This window comes from Crinia signifera, chromosome 4 (genome assembly GCF_055691185.1).
Source record: "Crinia signifera chromosome 4, ASM5569118v1, whole genome shotgun sequence".
Taxonomy (NCBI): Eukaryota; Metazoa; Chordata; class Amphibia; order Anura; family Myobatrachidae; genus Crinia; species Crinia signifera.
Window position 1 is genome coordinate 193791120 of NC_139220.1, and position 21812 is coordinate 193812931.

At 42.7% G+C, this 21812-nt stretch overlaps 1 protein-coding gene across 1 annotated transcript in view; it reads right to left on the minus strand.

The window, feature by feature from the left end:
• Positions 1–21582, minus strand: part of EXOC4 (exocyst complex component 4) — a 399783-nt gene extending 378201 nt beyond the window's left edge. Inside the window, exons 1-3 of the mRNA XM_083183327.1 lie at positions 21389–21582; positions 10428–10617; positions 5159–5353 (exon numbers count right to left, since the gene is read on the minus strand). Of these exons, the coding sequence (XP_083039453.1) occupies positions 5159–5353; positions 10428–10617; positions 21389–21459 (456 nt within the window). The 5' untranslated portion in view covers positions 21460–21582. The remainder of the gene's footprint in view (positions 1–5158; positions 5354–10427; positions 10618–21388) is intronic.
• Positions 21583–21812: the final 230 nt, after the last annotated feature.

The window sequence follows — 21812 nt, forward strand, 5'->3', positions numbered from 1 at the left end:
GCGTTTTATGCAAATAACTCTTAATTACTGTTAATGTGAAACAAAGTCTCAACACTGCCTAGGGCTCCGCTGAAATGTAAATAAGATTATAGAGAATGTGGATAATAAATTCCCTAACATCTTTCAAATCACTCATCGACTTCTCATCTCTTTTGTGGATCCTCACACAATGAAACTGGAACATGTCAACTGCTGCAATCGCTAAACATTTGCTTTGTTAGGCTTCTACTGCCCAAAATAGGGGGAACATAAAACAAAAAATCTGCTATAATTCCAGCAGACGGAGAGCAGCACCGGCTCCATAAAGCTGTCAAAATACTACTTCATGTTTACCCCGTCCTATTGGGAAAAACCTGCCATTCTTCTTTTAATAATTCTTCCTGGCATTAATCAGTCATTGTACATTAGAAGCAGCAGCTGGAGTGTTCCGAGTGATAATGAAACCTGCAACAAGCCATCTTCAGCCGTCTCTCCCAGACAATAAGGGAATTAAAATTTCAATTTAAATGCAGAGGTCTGAAACACGCTTCAGTGGCAAAATTACTTCAATTAATGTGAACGGAATATAAAGAGATGACTGCACCAAAGGTGATGCAGCAAATTCAAGAGTTGGGTCAATTAATGAACTCGCAGTTACAAAAAGTGTGCCAGCTGCTAGAGGTGTACATCTCAGGATTTTAGTTCTGCTACACAAACTGACCATTAACTCATACACTCAACCATGCACTGATTAGCATCAGCTAGTGCTGATTAGACTCCAATGCTGCCCGAAAAGATCGGAATACAATGGAGCCAACAAACACATTATTTGAGGAGTATGCAGTACAGCAGGTAACATGGCCCTCCAAATGATCATACAGTACATAACATATGGCTGTCTACTTTCCAGTTCTCATTCAGCTTCTCAGAAAGCCTGGCTCCTTTGGAAACCAATGTTAACGTTACAGCATTCAGAAGAAGCACCACATTACAAACAAAGAGAAGACACAGAAATAACTTTTATAACAAAGTTCAGGCTTCTTAAAAAAAAGGTTCAAATATATTAAACCAAGCACTACATTAAGGGACTTATTCTGGTTTCATCCCTCCCCCACAGGGTCGCACGGGGAGCGATGTTTTGCATCTGCGCATTTATGTGCATGGCCAGATGCTGGGTGGGAGCGGCCACGGCAAATTGCTAGTTAACAGTCCCATTCGCATCTAGCAATGCGGGCGGGGGGTAGCGGCGACAAGCTGTGCCCATGGCAACGCCCAGCATTTAATGGGCATTCCCATGCAAACGCTGGGCAATCCCATGCAAATAGAGCCATGACGTGGTTTCCGGGGGTGGGCAACTGGCATCACCGGATGTCGGCTGCCCTCCTTCTTCCCGTACAGGGAACAAGCAAAGCTAAGACACCAGAGAATGTCTTATTTTTGCATGCATCTTCCAAATCATTCAAGTGTCGGCAACCATCAAATGATTTGGCTCACACACCCAAAGCTGCGAATGGATGTTTATGCAAAACATCCATTCGTAGCCATGCGGGGAACTCGGCGAGCGAGGGGAGGGGGCGGAGTTACATCCACAAACAATGCTGGGAATTTCACAGCGTGTGGACCACAATAAGGTCTTAAGTGTAATACTGAACATTAATTCACGTTCATACAAGTCAACAGAAGTCAGAGATGTGCATTTGCAAGCTTCAGGTATTACGGTGTGGACATGGCTGCCCCAGTGGCCAATATTTATTTTCTACCATATGCACACACACTGCTATTTGGAAGACAAAATATATATATATATATATATATATATATATATATATATATATATATATATATATATATATATATATATATATATATATATATTATATATATATATATATATATATATATATATATAAAATTTCTTTTATCACACACACACACACACACACACACACACACACTATGGAGTTATCTACAAGAAAACCATTTAATGAGTACTCGATAAATTACAGGATTATTAGCCAAAGAGTCCACCACATTTAGCTAAATATCAAGCCAGGTAGATAAGCTAAAGCCACAAAACAGTTAAGAGTGGATGCACAAATGGTCAGTCTGAAGAAAAGCACTCTAGATTCAGGAAGAGAAATACAGGGAGGTGAGCCAGGGCAGGATTTGCGACAAACACTCTAAATAGGAGCTTCCCTACTATAGTCATTGAGTTGTTTTGCAAAGTTCATCTGTTTTTCTGGTTCAGCAAGTATTCCACCTGTTCCATATACAGAGCAAAATGAGGGCACTATCCATTCAGCAGAATGAGCTTACATTTATTGGGGCATATTTAAATCAATAGTTTGGTCAATGTTTCGGTCTGCATCTCAGACCTTTTTCAAAACATCAGGCCATGTGTTAGAATGAGATCCTACTCCATGATTCCACATAGAGAAATCGCTAAACCATGACCTGCTAGAGGTTTTGAGGACAAGAGCTGGTATACATTGCTCTAAATGGCAAAACTTTGTGCAACACCAGTGATTTCAATATTCCACCCTGGTAGCCCTCTCCTGTTATTTATACCAAGGGGAGCACAAGCTCCAGGAGCCAAAAACCTTCAGAGAGTGACGAGCAGGCCACTGCTGGGATGCTTATCCATGGCGCAGCTCCTTTGTAGCCCGGCTCAGCCAGGGATGAATTTATCCCAGATGTGGCCTGAGTGCACACCAACAGGCCATGGGGCTGAGTAAGGTAATGAAGGCTGGTGGCTGAGCACAGGGTTAAGGGTCTGGAGGAGGTAGGACATGGTGAGTATTTCAACCCACTGGCCTGGTCTGGACTTTCTGGAGAAATGAACTCACTGGTCTGCACTTTCTGGAGAGACTGGAGGCTGGTGTCCTGCAATTAGTTCTGCAGATATCAGTGACAGGCCAGCAGGTGAGGTCATTCATCTGTAGGGGCTGGTGGAAACATGGTTTGATTTTTTTATTTCCTGGCTGTGGGTGCAATGAATCAGTTTGTTATTATTTTGTTCCTGTGGCAGCAATCTAATACCCCTTTCACGTCGCACTTTTAAAACAGTATATTGCTGTTTTTTTTTCCATTTTAAAAGGTTTAAGGCTGCAATGTGTAAGTGCCAAAGTTGATTTACCGGTTAAAGTTAACCGGTATTTCAACACGGTTAAAAAGCAGAGTCCTACATGTTTTAAAGCCGTTTTTTTTGGCAGTTTGAACAGCTCTATTTCAATAGCTTGAAACGTGTCCCTTGGTGGTTAAACGGGTTGAATGTTTGAATGGTATTAAATGATTTTTAAAACGGTTTTCACCTGCAATGTGAAAGGTCTCAAGGCTCTGACCCGTTTTAAAGTCACATTTAAGAATACCGTGTCCTTACCCATTTCTGCAATGTGAAAGCAGTATAATACTGCTTTCACATTACAAACCTGCTTTCAACCTGTTTTTTTCAAATATTAAAAAAAACGGGTCGAAAGCCGGTTAAACCCCTTTTACATTGCATTTGTAAAAGGGTACATTACCGTTTAAATAACATTTTGTGTCCATTCACATAACACCCGATTTACGGTTGACCGGACGTCCCCGGGTGATCACCTGCGTCGGAGGCTACAAATTGAGGCCACGGCTCCAGGAAGGAAGGAGGCTGCGGATCCGGGCAGGAAGTAGGCCACGATCCACGGGAGCCGGCTACAGTGCTTACCGGCTCCCGGAGTTAGCTGGCTGAATTTGCGGGGAGGGTCCGGCCAGTAAAGGTGGGGAGCAGCGGTGTTGCAGTATCCAGGCAGCACGGGGAGGGGCAGGAGGTCCCTGTATCAGATGGGCAGATAGTTCCCATCCTCCGCAGGGACCCCACCGTTATCTTTATATACTTTTAAAGTCCTTAAAAATTGGCAATATACCGGTTTTTAGCTGTAATAAGAAAGGGGTATGGGTGTCTACTTTGGGCCCTTAGATTTAGGTGAGATGTGTTCAAAATGAAATCTAAATTGCAGTGTAAAAATAAAGTACCAGTATTTACCATGCATAGAAACAATATGGGCAACATTTTATAGGATGAATGATTCAAAATTTGGGAAGAAATCTCCAGTTTTTTTAAAGCGGCAATCTCACTCAAATCTCTTAATTTCTGAATCTCTCATCCTATTAAATTTCACCCTATAAACAGACCCTAATCTAACTGTCTGTACATGTTACATTTGCCCCAACAGCAGTGCACATGGTTTTGTGCATTTTTAGAAAAAAATTGTCCTGCGATCAGGTCTGAATTAGGCCCAGTATGCGCATGTATGCCAATGGTTACAGTCAGCAGACTCAGATTGTAATTACTTAAAGATCTATGCAGTTTCAATACGTGTTCCTGGGCAGAGTTTCAGAGGGCATGCCAATGTCATGGACAGTGTCAAAAGACGCCTTTCCATTGGCACCAGCATTAAAATTCCAGCTCAGTTTCTGGGAAAACACAGGATTTGCTCAGAAGACCAATGGTGCTGCCCATGTAACAGTGCTTTTTGCACAGCGGAACACATCTCTTTAGGATGACCATCCACTTCAATAGTAGCATAAATCTGCAGTACCTGCTGTGACCAAAGTCAAAGCCCATATTGCAATAGAGTAAAAATCACGTGACCTCCTTAGATGTAGCTGCTCTACATCAAAGTGTGCCTGGGCCTCATTTCAAGACATTGGCTATTATAGAAGGATCTCCATACACCAACCAATACCCTTGCTATTGGGAGAAGAATGTTTGTTAGATATTAAGGTGATCGGGCATATGTAATAGGGTCCAAGTTTGCCGGGGGTGTGGGATGCTGTCCAATCTTGGGAGTTTTTTTTTTTTTTTTTTTTTAAAGGTCGGTTTTCTAGTGTTTGGGAGCAAATGGTCAGTTGTCATTTGATCCCACACATGACAAGATTTCTTATTCCATCCATCCAGATTGGACAGATGTTCTGCTAATTAGTGCAGGGCTATCTTGAGGTACACCACTATTCTACGTGATGCCTGATTGCTCTAAAAGCATGCTACATGTACATGGTAGACAATAAAAAGTAACGCTCAATATTCCAATAAACATCTTCCACAATATAAAAATGTAGGCCTTTCATTTATCATTTCACCTAATACATGAATAAAACAGCATGATATGAATAAAGATCAGTTGCTCAGGGATCACATTCTTACCAGCATGTCGGTGGCATTTAGGTAGTGCTTGCTGGCCATGCATTGTTCTAGTTTCTGCGGCACTTGCTTGATGTTCTCAATTTCATCCAAAAGGTTTAGGACGTGCTTGTGCTCAATCCCCTCAATCCACAGCTTCCTCAGCTCATCACGCTTGCAGTGCAGAAGCATTTTACACGACAGAAGGTTCTCTTTTACCTGGGAAAGAAGCAGCAGTAATTTAACTTCTAACCAGCTTACAACTAAAATTAGCTGTAATAAAAAAAATAAAAATAAAGTATCTACCTATTAACTAAAGAACACTTCCAGACTTCTGCACAAAATCAATAACTTAAAGTCTGCTTTTTCTATTTAATTAGCTTTTATGCTGCCATCCTTAGTTGTAATAACTATTTTGCAATAGACCAACAGACACAGAGATTGGTGGGGGGGGGGGGGGGGGTTCTTTTTGTATTTTACTGCAAAGTAATATCCTATGAACTATTAGTAAACTAGACATCATTCCATTCACCAACAGGAAACTGGGGACTTCCAGAACAATCTCCTATTATGCCTGGTTAACCAGTTCCACTCCTATTTATTTTATTAACAGTTTCTTATATAGCGCACACATATTCCCCAGCGCTTTACAGAGAATATTTGAACATTCAAATCAGACGCTGCCCCAGTGGAGCTTACAATCTATATTCCCTACCACATGAACACGCACACAGATATTCTAGGGTTCATTTTGTTAGGAGCCAATTAACCTACCAGTATATTTTTGGATTGTGGGAGGAAACCAGAGTACCCGGAGGAAACCTACACAAGCACGGGGAGAATATACAAACTCCGGACAGTTAGGGCCATGGTGGGAGCTGTGAGGCAGTAATGCTAACATTACACCATCCGTGCTGACCAATCTATAAAAAAAAAAAAAAAAAAAAAAAAAAAAGTACTTGTGTATTATAACGGCGCCCGTTCAAGGTATATTAGGTATTTGCGTAGTTTCATGGCAGCACTAGGCTGGGATCGCATCACATGCGATGGTACTTGTGTAGTTTCACGGCGCCACTGCCTGCCGATGTCATGCGATTTAGCACACCCCACTATCCACATCACCCCAAATGGGACGCGGTATGTGTCCGACACGTACAGTGTCTGCTCGCCACGCTTCGGGGTGACGTGGATAGTGGGGGTGTGCCAAGTAATAGTGGAGGCGTGCTAAATCTGCGCTGTGAAACTACACAAGTACCATCGCATCGGACGCAGATCACATGCGATGCGACTACATTGCGCACACGGGCACCGTGATAATACACAAGTACCATAAAAAAATTAAACCAGAAGAAAGACAAGCCAAGAGTCCACAATGGGAACTTTGGGGTGGAATCCAATTAATGGTGCATCATTTGTGCTAATAGGTCTGCCGGGGGCTATCCTATTAGCCCAGATACCCACTGTTATTGGGCATTATGCTTCACATGCCAAAATATAATCCCCACTAAGCAGCCGCTGGGAATTTATCACGATCCCATGCGTTTTCACCTGATAGTCTATTTTCAGCCAATAAAAATGGCTGCTAATTGGATACTGCAATAATATCGATCAGTTATTAATCGCAATATCCAGCTGATTTTATTGGCCAAAATGTTATCAGTGCTAATAGGATATTGTGACTGTTTATTAAGATGCAAGAAAGTAAGTCATTAATACAACATGGAGGTGAACTTAATCCAGATGACACCGTCCACTTAGAACATGGGTCTTCAAACTGCGGCCCTCCAGAAGTTGTGAAACTACAAATCCCAGCATGCCTTGCCACAGTTTTGCTATAAGGGAGTGTTAAAACTGTGGCAAGCCATGCTGGGATTTGTAGTTTCACAACATCTGGAGGGCCGCAGTTTGAAGACCCATGATAGAACTACATACTCATTAAGGATTGGGATAGTTTGGTCTACAAAACTTGGCCGACAAGCGTTAGGTCGACATCGGTAAAGGTTGACAAGTCAATAGGTCGACAGGGCCCAAGTCGACAGTGAAAAGGTTGACATGGGGTTTTCACTTTTTTTTACCGAATGTTGACACAGTTAACATGGACACTGTTTCCAATGCACCGCGCATCGCTCAGGTAACCGGCCTACTGTACACAAACAAAAAATAAATCAGAACCATTATGTTACATAATCTCTATTTTGATGACTTTCAATTGTGGATATATTGAACTGACCAAGCGAACTCAATAGATGATTACAATTATTGAATGAGGGAACATAGTAATGGGTCTCAACGATTTTATTGCATATAGCATGGGTCCTCAAACTGCGGCCCTCCAGATGTTGTGAAACTACAAATCCCAGCATGCCTTGCCACAGTTTTGCTATAAGGGAGTGTTAAAACTGGGGCAAGGCATGCTGGGATTTGTAGTTTCACAACATCTGGAGGGCCGCAGTTTGAGGACCCATGGCATATAGTATGCATGCTATCTTTTATTCTATTGTAACATGAACATAACATAAATTTATATATTCTAACAGGGTGTCAATGCAGTTCATCTACGGTTATGAAAAGGTTGTCAGATCTCCCTCAGGGAGATAGTGTGTGACATGCTGTAAGTAGGGCGGTCGTAAATCTTCCATTGTTATTTTCCACAGTGATATACGGAGACAGGCGTGCAAACTTCCTCTGCAGGAAAAGCACAGAAGAATAATACTTCTGGAAATAAGCTATTATCTGAGGATATGCAATGAGGAATCAGAGCTTAGAGAAGTCATTCCACTGTGACTGATGCAACATTTGGAGTCTTCTAATTAATATACAATAGGTCTCACTACATTTGTATTAATTTAGCATGAGAACAAAGAATTAGCAAAATAAAGCCAAGTTACATGTTTTGAGAACTTTGCAAGTGCCTTACAATGAAAACAACAAATAGATCTGTAACATATAACAAAACGTATCCATCTTTTTCCTAATGTCACATGAGTTTCTCAGAACATTGAATAATTATGTGTCAAATAATTTTCTTGTTAAAGCGATACAAATGGCTGATAATAATATTTTCATTTATTTATATATCCATGATCGGTTTCAGTTTTGTTTCGTAACTAATGCAACAAGTTTATGGAATGAACCAGTATAAAACACTTCTATTATTCTTTATTCTGCTAAAGGAGGCTATCCATTTCTGTAGCTTGTGGATCGTCAGAAAATTCGGTACTTATGTAGTATCTGGGCGTCCGATTTTGTGATTGTATGCCTTACCTTAAGGCATACAATCAGATGCGATGCGATGCAATTTTGCATAGGATTCAATGTTAAGAAGGTCCTGTTCATTTCCCCACTATCCAAGTGGGCATAGAGTTGATTTTATATAGTGTGGCGAGCGCAGCGAGCCACCGAGCCCGAAGCGTGGCGAGCGGACGCATATTTCTTAAAAAGTATTCTGTGTCCCCTCGCTGGGCTCGCCATGCTTCGGGCTCGGTGGCTCGCTACGCTCGCCACAGGTTTATATCCAACTCCATGCCCACTTGGATAGTGGGGAAAGGAAAAGGACCCCTTTTTCCCATTGAATTCTATGTTAAAATGGACTCAGACCATTTTAACATTGAATCCTATGGAAAAATCTTGACCATCGCATCGCATACGATTTGGTCGCATGCGATGCGATTTCTAAATCGGACGCCCAGATACTACATAAGTACCGAAAATTCTCTTCACCACTTTTTTTGCCTAGGTGGAATAAAATGAATAAAGAGGCAACAACAAAACTATTCCCACTCCCGGGTTAAAAAATGTACACTGAGTTGAAAACTGCATGAGAAGTACATGGAAATGTGTCTGAAGAGTGCATGTTTTTACGGTTTTTCCTCATAGCTCTACAGGGTATTTTAATTTTAGGATATTTTTGAAAAACAAACTGCTTGGCTAACAGATACAATACAGCGGTGTGCACTTGAATGTGTGTTCTAGGTACATATTCCATCCCTCTTTTTTATATTTTATATTGAGATAGAAATGAAATATTTCATACAGCTTTCATTTTCTTTTCCTCAGACACTTTCTTATTGCTTCTTTCCCCCAGTCAGTTCTGTGATTAAACTGTCCAACTGCAACTTTTCTTCAAGTTTCTACCTCATTCCTCCTCTTGAATTGCATGTTCATCTTATTTCTTATGCTTCCACTGAGCCAAGAGACTGTTCTGTTCACTCCTCTCATAACTCAGTCATTTACCTTTATAAACTCCATTTTTAGATTTTTTCGCATTACTAGTACTTTGCCTGCCATTTCTAGAGAATATATATATATATATATATATATATATATATATATATATATATATATATATATATATATATATATATATATATATATATATATATATATATATATATATATATATATATATCCCTATAGATTGTAAGCTTTCAGCAGGGCCCTCCTACCTCCAAGTCTGTCTGTTGATATACCCAGTTTGTTTTATCACTGTCTACTATTGTAAAGCGCAACGGAATCTGCTGCGCTACATTAGAAACTGTAAACAAAAAAAATATATATATATATCCCAAACAGTATGTATAAGGGAAGGGTCACTACATACAAAAATATATTTGACTGCTACTAACAAACATGTTAATTATTGAATTCAGGTGTGTCAATCAACCCCATTGCCGCAGTTGTATAATATCAATTATCTAGGTACAAAACTGGGTTGTTCTGCGCTTTGGACTGAGTGGTATAAAACACACCAACACTGGACTGTGGAGTTAAGAATCACATTTCTCTGTTTGGAAAGCAGATGGGTAAAACAAGAAAAGGTAACTAGGTCCTCACTTGAAAACAAGTCATCCTCGCCAAATACACCCCCTCGCCAGTGGCATTGAATATCTCCTATTGTGTCCTAGCAATCACAGGAGTCATTCTGCTTAAAACCATTTGCTACCAAGTTTATTTTGTCAACTTCTAACATCAATATCCCCATTGTACAGAATAAAACTTTATTATGAAATAGGTGACCAACTTTAAATAGTTTTTTTTTCTTCTTTTTATTACAATTATTGTTTTTTTTCTATTTAAAGTCTATGGGGTATCTTCAATTAAAGTCAGATTCATTAATTTGTCGGAATGGATCCGACAATACCTATTCAATTGTGCAGCAAAAAATAAAAAAACGCACACACCTCAAACTCATTATCAAGCAAAACTATATCAGGTCAATTAAAAAGGTAACATTTCCAATCACCCATCATATTCTGTTTAAGTATTTTATTGATTAACAAATCAATTGCCTTACCTGCTTTATCTTATTTCGGGAGTTGGTGATTCGCTCCGTTATGCTCTGATACGTGCGGATAGCAGTGGTGAGCTCTGTAAAGTGCTGCTCAATTTTTTCATCTAGATCTCTGTCACATTTCTCATAAGCCTCCTCCAACCGGCCTCGCTCTGTCTCTCTGTCCTCCACATCATCACTAGTCGAAAGGGTTCTGGAACAGAAAGAATACAAACGGTAATATTATTGGGGAAAAAGACAGTACTGTACATATTTATATTTCCTATTAATAAATAGCTGCAATGTATTTTCTAGCATTTGTTCTTTGCTGCCTAAAGAAAATTGAATTGTGAAAACTTACCCAACCTTAAGTTTAGTAACTCATGTCTAGCTTTTGAATAGATACTAAGAAAATCCAAAGGTGTAATAAATATTATTGGTATTGCAGTTAGTACTTTATTGCTATGAAGCACAGTAGAATGTAGGGTTGATACGGTACTTGTGGATTATCACGGCTCCCATCACATGCCATATATAGTGGCATGCGATTTTTACTGATTTTTGACATTTTTTGACAAAATCGTATGCAATCGCATCGCATTCGATTTGATCGCATGCGATCACATACGATTTTGCACTGAAAAGCTTGCCACGCTTCGGGCTCGGTGGCTTTCTGCGCTCGCCACACTTTCTATTCTCAACTCCACGCCAACGTGGATAGTGGGGGTATGAAAAGGTCGTAGGACGCGTACCGCCGCCGCTCGCCACGCTTCGGGTTCGCGTTGATAGTGGGGGTGGTACAGCCTCAAAAATGCCATTTGGGGGCCATTGAACATGTTTAATACTAATTACAATGCATTTGGATGCTTTTCAGTGCAAAATCGTATGCGATCGCATGCGTTGCGATTTTTTAGCATACGATGCCCATCGTGGGAGCCGTGATAATCCACAAGTACCGTTGATACTATAGAAATAAAAAAAAAAGTTAATAATTATGCTTAAAAAAGGTAGGAGCTGTGAAAGGGCGTTTTACAGCAGTGGGTGCTGATAGAAGGAAAGTGGATTTACCTGCCATAGCCTTGGAAATCCAATCATCAAGCTCACTTCCAAAGAGCCTATCTCCTGTGAAAGGAATGCTTTCCACACTTTTCTTTGCATCCACATCCGCAACCCACTGACGCAACCACAGGGCCCTCCGGGCCGACACAGCCATGGCCGAATTGCGCGCATTTATTGCAGCCAATTATTTTTGTGCCTCACAAAGCACCCTTGCCATGTCCTGAATGTGATGTAGATTGTCACCTATCTGAGCCACAGACATGTCCCCCAACAAACCCTCTTGGATTTGTATGGACCAAGTATAAATGGCCTTGGCCATCAACAACTGGCCAGTACTGGGTGTTGGGAAGCCCCGCTGGCTGTGTACATGGACATGAGCGTAGCTTCAAGTCTTCTATCGGCACCATCCTTAAGTGTGGATACACCCAGGACTGGTAATAGTACCTTCTTTGAAAGGCGGGAAACTGACGAGTCCACAACAGGTGGCTCCTCCCACTTCTTTCTTCCTGCAGGATTAAAAGGGTATGCATTAGCAAACCTCTTTGAGAGCTGGAACCTCTTTTCAGGGTTCTGCCAAGCACTTTTAAATGCATTTTCTAACTCCGCTTGTTCTGGAAAATACACTGGCTGTCTTTTCTGGGTCATAAAGAAAGGATCCCCTTCAGTGGGTTCCTCCAGAGGAAGTTCTAAAACCTCTCTAATGGCTCAGATCCCTGTGCTGGAGCCTGTTCCTGAACAGTTTCCTGTTCTTCCTTCTCCTCCCCTTCTTCTAGGATTTAATCATCCTCCTCAGTGTCAGGGGCCATTGCTGTAGCAGGCCTTTTCTGAGGCTGTGCAACGGGAGGGGTGAGAATATCAACCCTTGCGGACAAAATTGCCAATTCTCTGTGTACCCTCTGGGTCTGCTGAGTATTAGTAGACAGCTGGGAAGAGACAGTCTAGCAGTGTTTTAATGCTGCTGGCCCACACAGGTTCCTGACAATCAACCTGCGACCCTCCAACAAGTTGTGGGGGTACCCCACTGACCTGAGTGGCCACAGCACTAGGCTGTGGTAACATACATGGTTCACAGGTAACCTGTGACTGTGAAGATGGTATGATCTTAGTGCTGCACACCATACAGGTCAATTTTTTTACCATGATGAAGCTGCACACTCTACCACACAATAGCACACACACACACTCTGCACTCACACTGTTATTATACACAGTAGGTATCAGCCTAGACTCTATGTGTTAGAGGCTAACTGCAGTGTGTTAAAAGTGCTTAACTAGCCAGTGGGGTAAAAATCAGAGCTATTTGGGGACCAGTACACCCTGTAACCTTAGCTCACAGATTTTAGAGAGCTGGTTTGGCGACCTCAGGAAGCATGGATGCAGTGAAAGAGCTCGCCCAGCAGAGCCTGGTCCTGCTCTGAGTGAAGCCCCGCCCCTTTTACACGGAGCTGGTGCTTTCACGTTTGTTTATACTGGCAGAATGGCGTTTTTGTGTAAAACAGATAATGACTAGCCCTGGTGGTCCAGCGGCTATCACCCTATGCCAGTGTGATGGCGCGCAGTCCCTACTACCGCCCGCCATCTTGCCGCACAAGTCGTCGGAACTCTGCGTAGTACTCACCACAGATGTCTTCAGACCTGTGCGACAGCTGGCGGGCTTGCTCGCTTCAGCGCAGTGCTGGCGGTGACAACCCCCACACAGGACGGAGGTCCTGCAGCAGGGTCAGCTCTGCGCCTTAAGAGGCCAGGGACTGACCCTTCCCCTGACTCCCCCGAAGCAGGACAGCTGCTTAGGTCTACAAGCAGTGCCCCAAAATAATAAACTAAAATACAATTTAAGAAAAATAGTCTGGAGCATCCAGAAGCACTGCCTCTCCTGAGGCACATATTTCTAAACTGACTAGTGGAGGGAGATAGAGGGGAGGAGCCAATGCACCCACACTGAAAGTTTTAATGTGCCTGTCTCTCCTGCGGAGGATCTCTATCCCCATAGTATTCAACCCAGTATCCCATAGGACGTAAGAGAAATACATCTTATTATCCTATAGATTGTAAGCTTGCGAGCAGGGCCCTCCTACATTTTGACTGTCTGTAAATACCCTGTTTTGTTGTATCACTGTCCCCTTTGTAAAGCGCAACGGAATATGCTGCGCTATATAAGAAACTGTTAATAAATAAAATAAATAAATCTTACAATCCAGCTTCTGCATACAAGCGATCTATTGTATGCAAATTTAAAACCACTAAAAGGTGCCCGCCCACATCACTAAAAGTGCACCGCACCGTGTAAAGGCAGCATTATTAAAATGGTCTAGTACTCGATAAGGGGGCCATGGGCTTAACGCCCAGCTAATGCCTACTCTTATGGCTAAACGGCATTTAAAATAACACATTCCAAAAGATGCTGTCTGATAATGCACCAACCAATCTGCTCAGTATTCACTGCTGAAAGAGAGGGGAAGGGGCCACAGTTAAGTTGCAAGTATAGTCAGAAAACTGAGGGAGAGACAAGTACATTTACAGAGGAGAAAGTCCTCACAGAACTCTCAAAACTGAAAGTGGATAAATCAATGGGGCCAGATGGGATACATCCAAGGATACTAAAAGAGCTCAAAGGGGAGCTGGTAAAACCAATAACAGAATTATTCAACCAGTCACTAGCTACTGGAGTAATCCCAGAGGACCGGAAAACAGCGAATGTAGTCCCACTGCACAAAAGTGGAAGCAAGGAAGAGGTAAGCAACTATCGACCAGTGAGCCTTACATCAGTAGTAGGGAAATTGATGGAAACAATCTTAAAACAAAGAGTTGTAGAATATCTCAAAACCAGCAATTTACAGGATCCAAAACAGCATGGGTTTACTGGGGGAAGATCATGTCAAACAAATCTTATTGACTTTTTTGACTGGGTGACTAAAGTAATAGATCAAGGTGGGGCTGTAGATGTAGCTTATCTAGACTTTAGTAAAGCTTTTGACACTGTCCCACATCGCAGACTGTTAAATAAACTTGAAAGCTTGGGATTGGATTCTAAGATAGTTGAATGGATAAGAGCATGGTTGCAGGACAGAAAACAGAGAGTTGTAGTAAACGGAGTACAGTCAAAGGAGGGAAAGGTTACAAGTGGAGTACCCCAGGGATCTGTACTTGGACCGGTGCTTTTTAATATCTTTATTGGTGATATTGCAAATGGAATTGAGGGTAAAATGTGCCTTTTTGCAGATGACACAAAGGTATGCAACAGGGTAGACACACCAGGAGGGGTAAAACAAATGAATGAGGATCTAGGCAGATTAGAGAAATGGTCAAGAGAATGGCAACTACAGTTTAATGCCAAAAAATGCAAAATCATGCACTTGGGTCTCAGAAATCCAAAGACTCAATATAGTATAAATGGCACTATAATGGAAACTACTTAGGGAGAGAGGGATCTAGGTGTCACTATTTCAGGGGACTTAAAAGCAGGAAGGCAATGTAACAAAGCAATGAAGAAGGCAAGTCAGATGCTTGGTTGCATAGGGAGAGGTATCAGCAGTAGAAAGAAAGAAGTAATAATGCCACTGTATAGGTCATTGGTACGACCTCACCTAGAGTATTGTGTTCAGTTCTGGAGGCCATATCTCCAGAAGGATATAAATACATTAGAGATTGTACAAAGAAGAGCAACTAAAATGGTGCATGGCCTGCATCACAAAACGTACCAGGAAAGACTAAAAGATCTTAATATGTATACTTTAGAGCAGAGAAGGGAAAGGGGGGACATGATAGAAACTTTCAAATATATCAAGGGCTTTAACAAGGTACAGGTGGGAGATATTCTTCACAGGAAGAGGAGCAACAGAACACGAGGACATGCACTGAAACTAGAGGGAGGAAGATTCAGGGGAAATGCGAGGAAGAATTTTTTCACAGAAAGAGTAGTAGATAAGTGGAATAGCCTCCCAACAGAGGTGGTAGACGCAAATACAGTAGTACAATTTAAACATGCTTGGGATAAGCATATTGATATCCTTACAAAAAAATAAGGATCAAATATGGTTTGAGGTAACATGTTTAAAAAAAGGGGCAGACTAGATGGGCCAAGTGGTTCTTATCTGCCGTCAAATTCTATGTTTCTATGTTTCAATCAGCTGTGTTTGAAAAATAGGAAAAAAAATGGACTGAGCGCTGATTCACAGTCCCATTCAATATGCAGCTGCTAATTAGGGGTACTCAACCCCTATATTTAGAGACAACAAGAAAACAAAATAAATAATACATTTTAAAATACAAAATAAGTGTGGAGAAATAACATCTTAAAAAAAATCAAACTTTGAGAGAGAGTTCTACCAAGAGATATCCCAAACTTAAGATCCATAATTAAGCACATTATTGATTATTTATGTTGAGCTTGATATATCATACTATATTGTATTTTAAAAATGTATTTAGTACCGGCCGGTATATTCTTTTATTGCATATAATATTGCTGCTACTATAATTCTTTGAATCTAATTTTGGTTTTAAATAAAACAGTTACATTCAAAAGTGCTGCTTTATTTTGTTTTCGTGTTTGAAAAATGACAGTTAAAAGTTGCCATTATAAAAGTAAAGCCGGGAAGACACTAAAGTGATATTGGCCCAATATGTTGTGCTTATTCAGCCAGGCACGACCTATCAGGCATATTGCTCATTGCGTAAGCCCAAAATTCAGATGCCCACGGTCGCATGCGCAGTCACCCGGTTGGTGCGACCAACTGAATGATATCGCATGTGATCTGGTGTATGCTTATAAAAGGACAGAAAATAGATTTTTCCATCCTTCTTTAGTGTTCTGTCGTATACCCTGGATAAGACACTTTGACGTGGCAAATTAAAAGCGTGTCTTGCAAAGAGACTTCAGCAGTGCAATTGGCCTTATCATAGGAATGAGATGAGTTAACTAGATTATGGAACCTATTACAACCTAGGTATGCACTTGGAAACGACATGAGGGACAACGGTGCAAGGGACTATTTGTACATGTCATATACTCCAATGCAAACTTCAAGCAAAACTCATTTGAATATACTAACATGTCATGTTATTAAGGTCACAGATGGGATGGCTGCATTGGCAATTTACCATTAGATTACACTGGCCAACCTTTACTCAGACATCTGTTATTGGTCAACAACACTGGTCCAATAATATAATTTATAAAGGGAGGGCAGAGGGAGCAAGGCTACGCTCAGCCCATTGAGCGGGTGAGGACAGAGGGGGCTAGGCTCAGTCCTCTCGCCTCATGTGCTTTTCTTAGAATAGATCTCTGCCACCCTGATATTTGCGTCAGTGTCCTGTCCCCTGATGAAGCCATCTTTATTTACCATGTACGTGTCCTAAATTGCATTGTACTGTAATTCGTTATTTTCTTGTTTTTCGCTCATCTGTGTATTGTCCGGCTCCGCGGAACACTTGTGGCGCCATATAAATAAACAATAATATTAATAAAAATTATAATAATAAGCTACGCTCAGCCCCATGAGTGAGGACTGAGGGCCAAAATTTCTTGTTTGTGCTAGATAGGGGTAGAGATAAAAGACACACCATGGGTGAAACAGGATACACGCACTTGGTGGTGCTCTGCCATTACATGACACCCATTTCTCTGAAAGTATGTTTTGAAAGTAGGCAAGTATAATGTTGGAGGTTACAGTAACAAACCAAGGGTGGTATTCAATTCTCAACCCTATTTCCGAAAGGGAAAATAGCGACGGAAGCCTATTCAATGCTGCATTGAAGAGGCAGATCGACAGAACTGGCTGACTTTAAATAAAAGGTGTCAGGCCCATTTGCCGAGAACAGCCGTGGATTGTCATGATCACGGCCGGAACTTGACAAACCAGAACCGTTTAGGTGGACACACACGGTCCCAACCGCTGCCTTCGCTACCCCCCCCCCCCCCCAAACACACACGCGCAAGTATGTGAAGAACAAACACATTTTGATAACACAAACAGTAGAGTAGAAACAGATGTACATGTGTTCAGACATCAAATCCAGAAACGTAATGGCTACTTGCCTACAAATAATAACAGTAATAATGTTATTTGGTACTTATGTAGTATCTGGGCTGCCGATTTTCTGATTGTATGCCTTACCTTAAGGCATACAATCAGATGCGATTTGACGCGATTTTCGGCAAAATCGCATCGAATCGCATGCGATGCGATGCTGCATAGGATTCAATGTTAACAAGGTCCTGTTCATTTCCCCACTATCCTAGTGGGCATGGAGTTGGATATAAACCTGTGGTGAGCGGACGCAGATTTCTTCAAAAGTATTCTGTGTCCGCTCGCCTCGCTACGCTCGCCACAGGTTTATATCCAACTCCATGCCCACTTGGATAGTGGGGAAAGGAAAAGGACCCCTTTTTTCCATTGAATTCTATGTTAAAATGGACTCAGACCATTTTAACATTGAATCCTATGGAAAAATCGGGACCATCGCATACGATTTGGTCGCATGCGATGCGCTGCTACCGATCCGATTTCTAAATCGGACGCCCAGATACTACATAAGTACCTGTTATTTATATAGCACTTTTCTCCTAATATGACTCAAAGTGCTTGCATTAGCCTTTTACAGCAAAAAATACAAAACAACTTAACAAGGAACATTAATGAAATGCTTGGGTAAACAGTAAAGTCTTAAGTCTATTTTTGAATGTTTCCAGAGTGGAAGCTTCTCGAACTGTGCAGGAAAGTGAGTTCCATAGAGTTAAAGCCACAGCGCAGAAAGCTCGACCCCCAGATGAATTCAAGGAAATTCTGGGTACTGTTAGTAGTCCATCAATGGATCGCAGTAATCGAGTGGGACAATAATGGATCATAAGCTGCCTCAGGTACCTTGTATGGTCATGTAGAGCTTTGAAAGTCAGTAAGCCCATTTTGAAAATTTATTCGCCATCTTATAGGCAGCCAGTGAAGGGAGTACAGAATGGGTGTTATGTGGCTGGAACGGGGCTGATTGGTTAATAGCCTGGCAGCTGTATTTTGCACCATCTGCAAGTGGTGCAGTTTGATTGCTGGGAGCCCAAGGTTGAGGGCATTGCAGTAGTCAAGGCGCGATTATACAAATGCATGTATGACTTTAGGCAGATATTCTGAGGGAATTAAAGCAGCCCATACACGTCCCGATGCGGGCGTGCATTTTGGGCTGCAATAGCAGGGATCACATTGCATTGCATTGCATGTGCATGCGTTGTGCATGCAATGCGATGCAATTTGATGAAACCTAAGTACAAACAGTATGTGCAAGCACATACTTTTTGTACTGTGCGATGAGGTGTGCGGGAGCATGCACCTCAATGCACACATCGGCTTAGCAGCGTGTATGGGCAGCTTAAGTGCTTAATTCTAGATGATAGAATGAGGATTTAATTGTGGCTTATACCTGATGTTGAAGTGTCAAGCCACAATTAAAATTATTCAATGGTTTTACTGCACACATGCGCAGAATTGCATCACACAAGCACTCACTGCTGTCATCAGAAATTGTGGCACCCCAATAGGCAGCTCCCCCACTACCTCTCCAGCTCCTAACAGCTTCCTTCTGTCTCTACCCCTGTATTGTCTCTAGCCCCATACAGCTCCCTTCTGGCTCTTCAGCCAGGGCCTACTTTGTTTCTCCAGGCCCAACCAGCCAACACATAATTTCTTATGGCTGCTCCACACATGCCATGGATCCTCCTTTTTCTTACAGCAACATAAAATTGTGTGTGCAGAGCCCAGGACTCCAGTACCAGCAGCCCATACCAGATTGTCATGAACACTTCCAAATGTCCCTAGTTGCATAGAAGTAGCTAGACATTGGATGGTCATTGCAAAGCGGCATGAATGGCTGGCAAGTATCAAGCTCCCACAATTTAACATGTAAAGTACTTCCATCGAATTTCGAACATTAATTGTGAAGCACAAGTTTACAACAACCAATTCATTATCATGCTGCTCCCACTCAGAGGGAGAGATTTACTAAGCCTGGAAAAGTGATAAAATGGAGAGTGAATTATGACAAGTCGGAGCGGACTGGTTGGAGGTTTATCAAACACTGCCTGTGACATATCAGTTAGGAGGTGATTGGCTGATAGTTTATCACTCTACATTTTATCACTTTCAAGCTTAGTACATCTAGCCCAGAAAGAGGTCTGTTCCCTAAGGTACCCATACACTAGTAAGATTTGGGCCGATCCTGATGGATTGGGCTAAGAAACTGGCCCAAATTGAATGGGTACTTGTGGAGTATCACGGCTCCCACGACCTGCATCGTATGCAGATCGTATGCTAAAAATCGCATCGCATTGCATGTGATCAAATCGCATGCGATGCGATCGCACCCGATTTTGCATTGAAATGCATCAGAATGCATTGAAATGTGTATTAAACTTGTGAAATGCCCCCAAATGCCATTTTTCATAGTGCACCACCCCCACTATCAACGTCAACCCGAAGCTAGGCGAGCGCAGCGGTACGCGTCCAACGACCTTTTCATACCCCCACTATCCACGTCGGCGTGGAGTTGAGAATAGAATAGTGTGGCGAGCGCAGCGAGCCACCGAGCCCGAAGCGTGGCGAGCGCAGCGAGCCCCGCGCAGGGGACGCGGATACCTTCACAGCTATACGCGTCCCCTCGCGGGCTTCACAGGTATCCGCGTCCGCTCGCCTCGCTCGCCACACTATTCTCTTCTCAACTCCACGCCGACGTGGATAGTGGGGGTATGAAAAGGTCGTAGGACGCGTACCGCCGCCGCTCGCCACGCTTCGGGTTGACGTTGATAGTGGGGGTGGTGCACTATGAAAAATGGCATTTGGGGGCATTTCACTACTTTAATACACATTTCAATGCATTCTGATGCATTTCAGTGCAAAATCGGGTGCCATCGTATCGCATCGGATGCCATCGTATGGCATCCAATGCGATCGCATACGATTTTTGAGCTAAAATGCTCAAAAATCGGTAAAACATCGTATCGCATCGTATGCCACTACATATGGCATACGATGCCATGCGATGGCATACGATTTTTGAGCAAAAATGCTCAAAAATCAGTAAAACATCGCATCGCATCGTATGCCACTACATATGGCATACGATGCCATACGATGGGAGCCGTGATACTCCACAAGTACCATTGAATGTTTTGACATCCCATCCAACCCAATGCATGGACCAGTACACATCGGGTTGGACCCTGGAGTAAACCAACTGCACATAAAATCTATCAGATCAGACTCACAACGTATTGGGTCCAATCCATGTGTTTATGCCAGCAGTGAAGCACCAGCGGGTGCCATGCAGTTTTGAGTGAAGGGGTGGGAAGCGGTGAGTGGCAGGTGCCAGACAGGAAGCAGCAGTAGAATTATCACATATAAAAATGGCACATCCAGTGCCAAATTGTAAGTGATCCTCTCAGGGGTAATTTGGTCCGACCTATCCTTACGACAAGTCGGACTCCCGACCGCCGAAATCCCGACACTTTCTCCCTCCGTGGGTGTCCACGACACCCCTGGAGGGAGAATAAATTAGCGTGCCGAGCGTAGCGAGGCACCGGGCCCGCTGCGTGGCGAGCGCAGCGAGTCCGCAAGGGGGGAGCGATCCACGTCCCCCCTTGTCGGGATTTCGGCGGTCGGGATTTTGAACGCTTGGATCCCGACCGCCAGGATTTCATACTGAATCCGAGCAGGGAGTGGGTGCTGGCTTTCAAAACACCCTGATGTGTCACTTATATGCAGCACTTGTTTCATACACAGAACGTCAGACACTATGTGCAGCATCTGGAATACCTTACTTCCTGAGAGTTAGCACTAAGTATTTAAAAGGGCAGGAAGCACATTTACATCAGGGACAGGAGACATGTCAGGTTGCAGCCTATGCAGCAATGTGTGCAGGAAGCGAGTGGCAGCAGCACCTACCTGATGACAGAGATCAGCAAACCCGATGGGTCTTTGCTTTTGCTGATTTGGCCCCTGTATGCTGCGGACATCGCTGCTTTGCTTTCTCCCAGTCCCCTCACTCACAGACAGATACTCCTGCACACAGCGACAGTGGACAGCTCCCCTTCAGACAACGCACTGCCTGACGTCATCAAGAGTCGTCCGATCACGTGGTCAGGTCATGTGACCACTTCTTCCCCGTTGTATACAAACAAAGTCTTCCCCGCCCCGGGTGCTGCGGCTGCAAGTGGTCAGGTGTAATAGTTCTCTAGAGCCGAGGCTTCTATGTGCCCGCTCTATCGATGCTGTGGGCACCCGGGGGAGGGCGATTTCTTGTGGGGCAGACAGCGTGATATCGTAGAAGAGTATGTGTGCAGTGTGTTGAGATTCTAGGTAGAGATGT